This window comes from Miscanthus floridulus, chromosome 2, assembly GCF_019320115.1.
Source record: "Miscanthus floridulus cultivar M001 chromosome 2, ASM1932011v1, whole genome shotgun sequence".
Classification (NCBI taxonomy): Eukaryota; Viridiplantae; Streptophyta; class Magnoliopsida; order Poales; family Poaceae; genus Miscanthus; species Miscanthus floridulus.
This window is the reverse complement of record NC_089581.1, coordinates 147,474,565-147,483,514: the sequence shown is the minus strand read 5'-3', so window position 1 is coordinate 147,483,514 and position 8,950 is coordinate 147,474,565. Positions and strand designations below refer to the sequence as shown.

The window sequence follows — 8,950 nt, the reverse complement described above, 5'->3', positions numbered from 1 at the left end:
TGCAGGTCATCGCGTGATGACGTCGTAGGGGGCCGTGGTTCTGTAGGTGCCGAGGCCAAGCCATCGCGGGGGGCGTTGGCGGACATGGGTCCCCAGGCTGTCGAGCCCCTGAAGCAAACTGCCGAGGCCCTGGAGGGAATTATTGGTCCTGGGTACTGATTCCGAGGCCACAGTAGCCCAGACGTGGCTTCCCACGCCGCGTTGTCCTCGGAGCAGGAGTTGGCAGCACAGTGAGGCATGGGCGTCAACCATGTGCATGGTGGTTAGTACAGTGGCGGGTAACCCCTGCCCAGTCCTGCCTCCTGTCCCATCGGCCATTCTGCTGTACTGTGCCGAGCATACCGTTGTCGTCAGGGGCAGCAGTTGGCTGAGTTGATGCGACACGACGTTTTGTCAGAGGGACGGGAGAAGGAAGAGGCATCGGAGTGCTGCCGAGCCTGCCTTGCGCGAGACGGAGGGTCGGTGGCCCGGCCGAGGCCTTTGGCGGGGAATCGCTCGGGGTCAGTAGTGAGGGGGCCTCGGGCGAATCGGAGAATCGGCCGAGGCCCGTGGCGATGGGCCTCGGGCGAGTCGGGGAATTGGCCGAGGCCCTTGGAGCCTCGGGCGAGTCGGAGAATCGGCCGAGGCCGGCAGCGTTTAGCTGGTTTCGATCTTTACGAAGTCTAAGCAGTTGTTTTTTGGGTCTTGCTTAGGGTACCCCTTCTCGCGGTACCCGACAGGCGCGTTGCTTCTACACATGTGGTCGTTTTAATGTAAGAAATGGTTTCCACTATCCTTTTTCTTTATTTGTGTAAGTATGCTACTAATATTTTGTTGGAATCTCGTTGTGTAGGACCATGAGAGGTGCTTTTTCTTTTAGTGGATCGACGGTGCAGACAAGTTTGATCCTAGGTACCTCCTTTTCAACGATTGGTTTAGAGGAAGACATCCACATGAGCACTTCAAAAGGTGGGTTCCACCCCCTAACCCTCCGCCAATGACGGCTAAGGAGAAGCACCTAGTCGTAGTTAGATGACTCGAGGAACCTCCTCTATGCGATTGTGGAGAACGAGCTGTGATAAACCCTGAGAATACGTTGGAGTTTGTGTGTCCAAACAAGCATGAAGTAAGTGCAAAGTGTATATTTTGAAATGTTGAGCTATATGTGTTCATGTACTAATGTCTACTTATTTATGTGTTTTCAATGGCGAAGTGTCATTTCAAGGAGTGGTTGTATGGTCCTAAAAACCAATGGCCAGAAGAACCACGAAAGGTTAAGGAAAAGAAGAAAAAAGGTAATTTACAAAGCACCTCCTGTCATGTGCAAATATGGTGTTAAATCCAACTATGGCCTAGTCCCTTCGGAGCTTGGAATATGCCATTATTGCGACCATATGATTGAGTATGATGAGGTTGGTTATTTTTATGGTAAACATGAAATCGTATTTTGTTTCTTTTGCTAAGACATATATGATAGAATTTGTCGTTTGAACAGAGCACTAGAAAATGCAGGTGGGAATGTTATGATGGTCAAGCTAAGTTCTTGGATGAACTGAAGAAGAGGCAAGTAATTGCACGGAAGATGGGATATGCACCTGACTACGTCAACCTATTCGTTAAACATCACAAAGAAAAGATGCATGAGTAAGATCCCAAAAACATGCGGTTAAGACACTTACTCGGATGATTCTGTGTCAAAGGGATCTCATAAGGAGGATCTGCCATGAAAACATGAGTCTGACAACCATTTCCAACTACCGCATTGGGGGTAGATTGAGCATCGGAAACCGTAGGTGCAATCTGCACATGCAGATAAGGTTTCGAAACGGGAGGGTCAATGTGTGCCTGATGATCCATTGTTGGGATAAACCCATGAGAGATGTGATCAACTAACACCCAACGCACAACCACGTCAAAACATTATAGCTGGCTCTTCATAGCCGATCTCACATAGTTCTCCCACTGATCCGCACAACCAATTGAGATCATTCGCCTGAATATGTTGAAAGAAGAACCTATGTGCAGTACACCATCAACTACAATGCCATCATCTGTAAGGCAATATAGCTTCTCCCGAGCCCTTGCAACCATCTCACTAAATGAAGGCCTATCATTGAATAGCACAGGCACGCTTTGTATGTCAACAAACTCAACATATCCATAATGATCGCTTTCAATGGTGCCTCCATGATATATGGCGACTAGGTTGTCTATCTAGTTCAAACACGTAACAAAACACATGTCATTTAGTCCAAATTAGACGATAGATAGTACCTAACAAGTACTTTCTAACTATAAACTAAGTAAATAAGATAATAACTACGTATATATATACAATGTACTCACTAAATAGCTAGATCATATGTAGTTAACTAAATATGTAACTACATATCTAAATAGCTATCTAACTATATTTATGTACCTATGTATCTATGTTTCTATCTATCGACATATATATCTCACTAGATCACTAATTAAATCAACTACCTGGGTCATCAGATTAACTAGTAAATAACAAATGCCAACTAAGTAGGTACATTGCATATTCATAATTTTTTACCTTTCCAACGACTGATCCGCGGACGTCGACAGAGTCACAGCGGACGATGGACGTGGGTCAGGCCGACGATCCAGGACGGCAGTGGCATGGCCGACCGCTGCAGGTGGCGGGGTCGGCGGTGGCACGACCGACGACAACGGTGGCGCGCGGTGGGCGCGGGATGCCCAGGGCTCCGCGCGGTGAGTCCGGTTCGACGGGCACGGGAGGCACGGCAGGGCGAGGCCGGTGGTGGAGGCCAAGGCGAGGACGGCGGTGGAGGGCGGAGGAGGGCCGCTGGCCGCGGTGCGGGCGGCCAGCCGCGGGCAACACCGCGTCGCGGGGGGGGGGGGGGGGCGCAGCCGCGGGTCGCGGGCCGTCCGCTGGGACGCGGCGCGGGGCGGCCTCGGTGCGGCCGCGGGGCTCGCGGCGCGCGAGCGGACACGACGCGGCGTAGGCGAGGGCGGCCGGTGGAGGCAAGGGCGCGGGTGGCGGCGGCGGAGCTCGGCTCTGCTAGGGCGAGAGAGGGAGAGGAAGAGAGGCGTGTGGCCCATAGGTATTAAAGGCTCGGCGCCAGAGTGACTGACACCGAGCTCACTGCCATCTCATCTACCGTGTCCAGGAGCTCGACGCTAGAGACGCTGGCGCCGAGACGTGTTAGCTCGGCGCCAGTATCAATGGCGCCGAGCTAAGGGTCTATTTTCTGAATTCTTTTCGCCAGAGGTCTATTTATGATAAAATTTTAAAAAATGGCTAAAATGTAAAAAATTTGGCTGAAAATGCACAAGTTTTCCAAAAAGGGCGTACAGGACAGATGGCTTCTAGATCTTTGAACTTTGACCTCTTTCCCGCGTGCTCTCGCATAGTTGCAGTGTTCTCTTACTGCTGCGAGGACAACGTGCCTGGCACGGTGAATTTTCTTCATACATATGTATAATAATGCTATTACTAATATAATGTGGGCCGGTCTAAATCCAACAAAATAAACTAGAACAAGTACGGACTATGAACCATTCAACCTGTATGCACATTATTAGTGAGTCCCGAGGGAGTGTTTGGATCTAGGGTTTAGGAGGGGTGTTCGGATACTAATCATAAAATAAATTACAGAAGTCGTGACTAATTCGCGAGACAAATCTTAAGATTAATTAATCCATCATTAGCACATATTTACGATAGCACCACATTGTCAAATCATAGATTAATTAGACTTAACAAATTCGTCTCGTAAATTAGTCTTAATCTGTGTAATTAGTTTTATAATTAATCTATATTTAATACTCTAAACTAGTGTCAAATATCCTACGTGACCGTGACTAAAAAACCAAAGTGGAAATGGAAAAGCTTTTTTTTAGGGCATTTGGAAATGGAAAAGCTTTGCAGCTTTGCCGTCGGCCGTACCCGTAGAGCAGAACGAGTAGTGATAATAGTCGCGAGCGAAGGCGGCGAAGGGACATGACATGGACAAGCCGGTCTCAGCTCTCTAGACGTTTGACGTCATCGGGCTGTGGTCGCAAGGACGTACGCACGTACGCAGGGCACCTACCTACCTACCGGATTGGCGAGACCGGACAAGAGTTGGGTCCGAGTCCATTCATCATTCAAAATCAGAACCACGCTGCCCCACCCAAACGGCCAAACCCATGCGCTGCGACCTGCGATGCGATGACGCTGCCATCACCATCACGCACGTCGCAGGACGCGTCCACATCGCCATCGCCCGCCCCCCGCCGTTGGCTGCCGTGACGACGCAGCACCGCCCACGCGCCGCCCGCCCGCACCAGCTGCCCTCCTCTGTCCCAGCCCACCCGCCTCCGTCCTTTATAACCTCCGCCCGCCGCTCGCACACTCGGTCCGCCCGTTCCCACTCCCTCCCCAAGGTCGTCGCCACCGCTTGCATGCAGTTGCAGCTAGCAGAGCCGAGAGCCTGAGCTTGACACGCAGCCAGCCAGCGCCCAGTCAGCGACGCCATGGACGCCGTCTCCCTCTCCTGCGCGGGCGTGGCGCCGCAGAGCGCGCTCCTGTCCCACTCCTTCGCCGACGCGGCCATCGCGCGCGCGCTCCACTTCTCCCTCTCCGATCACGCCCCGGAGCCGCCGCCCGTGGCCACGACGGCGATGCTGATGCACGGCGCCGTGGCAGGGACAGACTGTCCCGGTCCCGCGATGGCCGCAGCGCCGTCGCCGTCGTCGTCCGCGCGGTGCCGGCTGGGCCCGGCGGGCGGGCACGCGGGGAAGCGGCGCCGGCCGCGGCCGTCCAAGCGCGCGCCCACCACGTACATCAGCACCGACGCCGCCACCTTCCGCGCCATGGTGCAGCGCGTCACCGGCGCCGACGAGGCCGACCTGGTGCAGCCGCAGCAACAGCAGGACGGCAGCCTCGGCATCGGCCTCCTCCTGCCGCACCTCGGCGTCGAGCAGTTCCTCCAGGCGGCGGGACACGCGCCGCACGTCGCTGCTGCTGCACCGTACGCGACGGCCACGCCCGCCGCGGCGGCGGAGCAGCAGCAGCCGCTGTTCCCGACGCTGGACTCGTGGAACGTCATGTACGGGAAGAAGAACGAGGTGGTCTCAGCCCTGACTGCTAGCCCATGAAAACGTCGTGGTGGATCCCCGTCCGTTCCAGGCGACCTTGTACGTGCGTGTGCAGCATTAGCATCCTGCATCTAGCTCGGATGATCAGATCAGCTTGTGATTTGATCCCTTCTTCTCCCTGCGCGCGGAGAAGCTGTACATCACATATTTACAGTTGGGGTGACCTTGACTGGTCTAGGGATGGAATAGCAGAGTCACTCACGCTTTCTACTGTATTGCGATTGCACTTGCACTTGCACTTGCACTTGCATGCTTCTCGCAATCCAATCAATCCTGCTTGTGTAAAAATGTCTCGTTGGCAATGGCCAGAAACTTTTCAGCTGCACCAGCACCCATAATTGGCTTTGGTTACTGAAAAATTCTGGGAGGATAAACCATCTATTTGTGGCTTTACCATGCTGCACATCAAAATCACCCAGCCATCAAAGCTTTTCCACAATATTACAATATTACACCTATCAGCCACAATGTAACCGTGAACGACACGTCACGACTCACGAGCCAAAACTTTTTCATGGGTGTGATAATTCTGAAAGCTTTTTTTTTTGGGGGAACCATAATTCTGAAAGCTTTCGAAGAGGCAAACTAGTACACCATACAGATACAGGTTCAGTGAAAACCGAAATTCGCGCTCCACTCACTTCCCTTTGCCGCGCGACCTGGTCTTGTACTCATGTGCTTTATGCTTCGGAGACTTTGCACAGGTGTTGAAAAGAGGAGGGGAAAATGCTAATCCAAAAAGATACAAAAGCTGCCTTTTTAATTTGTTCCTCTTTTGCGACAGTGATCGTGCTGGTTTCCTTTTCTCTTACGACTTCTGTAAAAAAACAGACTCCCCGTTCACACAGCCAATGCCGACACATAAAGAGGTCCACTTGTTTTAGCACTGAATGATGAATCCTCCGAGGCAGCATTGCACCTCATCCGAATCATCATCTGATCGAAAGATGCCCCTGAGCATGGAAAAGAAATTCGGTACTCTAGTGCCACTGTCAGTAGAGACATCGATGTTTAGTAGCAGGCTACCTAAGTTCAAGTTCTAGTTGACACAAATGGTCATTTAAATTTAAAACCATTGGTATTAAATTTGGAAAGCCTTGGAAGACCTCAGCGCCTCGACAGTCCGCCACAAAGCCAGTACAAACAAACAAGGAATGGATAAGAAGTGAACAACCGTTCACTTGTCACTTTGTCAGTCTTTCACAAGCGCATCCTTCCTCAGTTCCTCCCCAGCCACCTAGTACAAAATTCAGGAAACTGGAATGCAGTAACAATGGAGGAGAGAATCAACACGTCAAGTCGTCAACTAGAGGAGCAGCAGTAGCGCTAGGACGTCTGGTCCGTGCGGCTCGCCGTCGGGGCACATACCTGCTGGACGCCAAGTTTTTCAGTCCTTTGGATTGTGATAGCAGTGACGATGGTGAGACCCCGGATGAATCAGCGATCAGTACGTTAATGGTGGTGTTGTTCACATGTCGTGCCGGTGGCGGAGCCAGGAATTTGCAGCTGGGTGTGCCATGTATAAAAATTTTCGAAGCAAATATACAATATAATAGACGATAATTTATAATGGCCATAATAAATCCATAATAATAACCAAAGTACAAGTTCTAAACATAGTGTCATTGTCTCTAATAATTAAGGAATATTACAAAATAGTAAAGACAACTACAATATAACTCTACGATCCCCTTGTTGGAAGAGATTGATGATATCTTTTTCTACACTATACTCAGGCAATTTATGTTTCTTAAACCAAACAGGCTCTCACTCAATATATCTCCTTCTAACTCTATCCTAGTCATTGACAACAAACCTTGAGATGGGAATCCGCTTCCCAGGATCATGTTCAAGCGCTTCCAAATCTACAACTTCACCCTCTTCATCAGTTGCATAATATGCTAACGTCATTCTTCTTCTTCGTCTACATTACAAGAATTAAGAATACAATAAAAAAATTAGAAAAAGAATTTATTTTCAATGTTTCACTGGGGAGTGGATCTAGGGTGTTCTGGTCTGCTCACCATGCTTGAAGCCACCGAGCCGCCGAGGGGTAGCTGGGGAGGGCCGGTAGGCCAGACACGGACGCCGGAGGGTGCTGCAGAGCAGAAGGGGCGCCGCCCGGCCACCGGTGGCTAGCTCCTTTGCGCTGGAGGAGGCAGCAGCCAGCAGGGAAAGGGGCAGGGGGCGAGTCGGCCAGACGCTAGAGTGGGGGAGGTGTGAACCTCGGCGCGGGTGGAGGTTGGAGGGTAAACCATGGCGCTAGCGGCCGGCCGCATTCCACTTCCGGCTCAGAGCGGAGGAAATCGCTACGCAGGGAACGGACGGGACATGGGAGTCACGGCCTCACGGGACGGACGTGAATGGATGGTTTCTACCTTTTTGGGCTTGGTTCCATCGTGGGCTGCCATAAATTGGTTGTTTTACTAGGCCTACGAGCCATTGCACAATACCACGTGAATGCATCTATATACACATATAAATCTCTATATACATGTTTATTTTCTCTCTCAAATCTTGGGTATGCCAAGGAATACAGGGGCATACCCCTGCCGCCGCCCATGTGTCGTGCAAAATGTCAATACCAATGCACGATTGTAACTTGCATCGTAAGATTCATGGTGTATAGTATCTGCTTTTTTTTAGAACGTGTCCGTTGACACGTGTTTCGTTAAGATGAGTGTGTATAGCATCTGCCGACACTAAGTGAGCATACATCGTATCACCAATGCCGATCCAAGTCTATTTTGTGAAGTCCTTTTTCAATGGAAATGCTATTTACTTGAGTGTTTCTAAGTGCATTTGGCTCTCTATTTAGATTTTGGTGTATTAATGACAAAAACAATTTAGTGATTAACCTTGCTTATTAGCATTGTAGTCCAATGATAAGGGAGCAATAGAGATAAGGAAGAAGAGTTGAAGGTGAAAAAAGGGTAGAGGGGTCATGTAGAGGTACACCGTACCAAAGGTGACGACGAAGAGAAGAAGACAAGAAAATGGTAGTTACGAGGACCCTCCAATTAACTACATTAAACCAAACTGTCAATCATTCATCATACTCGATTTAATAAAATTAACATATCTTTCTCTCGGTCACACCATCTATGCTATCCATAATGCACAGAAATACACATGATCAATACATATGAGAGCATATACGTCAGATCAAGTTAACGCATTGAATTTAGTTTAAGTTTACAACACAAGTTTCATCATCACACTTGGTTCTTACAACAAACCGCAACCGAAGTCTAAAATCACGATAAGATACATCTTATGGCTGGTTCATGCGACCACCACTTGCTATGCTGCTCAAGGGTGTCCATCATTCCCCCATACCTACCAAAAGAGGGAATGTGAGCGCAAAAGTGCCGGTAAATAGAGGTTGTCTTACATTCAACACAACTCAAAGATAACAAACACCATGACTCCATGAGTACAAGAAACGTACTCCACAAGTGAGCATAAGGTGTGAGAAGTGGACACCTCATAGGTTGCATGCTCCAGTGTTAGTGTGTCGTGGTGAATCGTCCGGTTCCTTGTGGGATCGTGTATTGGTATATAATTTTTTATAGCCGTCTATAGCTAAAATAATAACAGACCGTCAGACCACCGATGGCTCAACCAAATTATTCGTCAGTGTATAGAATTACCCATTTCAGCAATACAAAGGCCCTGTTCGCTTGGAGGAATTCTGGAGAAATCTGGATGAATCTGAAGAAATTTGTGAGAGGAAAAGACTGTTCTGGATGAAAAAGAAGCGGATCAAGCCGGGTTTAAGGGCACGCGAACGGGCCTTTATTTCCATTTCTCTGGAGCCCGGCTCATCTAGGTGCGTTGC

At 49.8% G+C, this 8,950-nt stretch overlaps 1 protein-coding gene across 1 annotated transcript; it reads left to right on the top strand.

Annotated features, from left to right (window-relative positions):
- Positions 1-4,273: 4,273 nt before the first annotated feature.
- On the top strand, positions 4,274-5,456 carry LOC136540020 (calmodulin-binding protein 25-like). Its single transcript, XM_066532005.1, has one exon. It carries the CDS (start codon positions 4,486-4,488, stop codon positions 5,107-5,109), a length of 624 nt encoding a protein of 207 aa, XP_066388102.1. The 5' UTR covers positions 4,274-4,485; the 3' UTR covers positions 5,110-5,456.
- Positions 5,457-8,950: the final 3,494 nt, after the last annotated feature.

What these genes read in the sequence shown, in the direction of transcription:
- LOC136540020 (XM_066532005.1), top strand. Translation starts at nt 4,486, where the DNA reads ATGGACGCCGTCTCCCTCTCCTGCGCGGGCGTGGCGCCGCAGAGCGCG.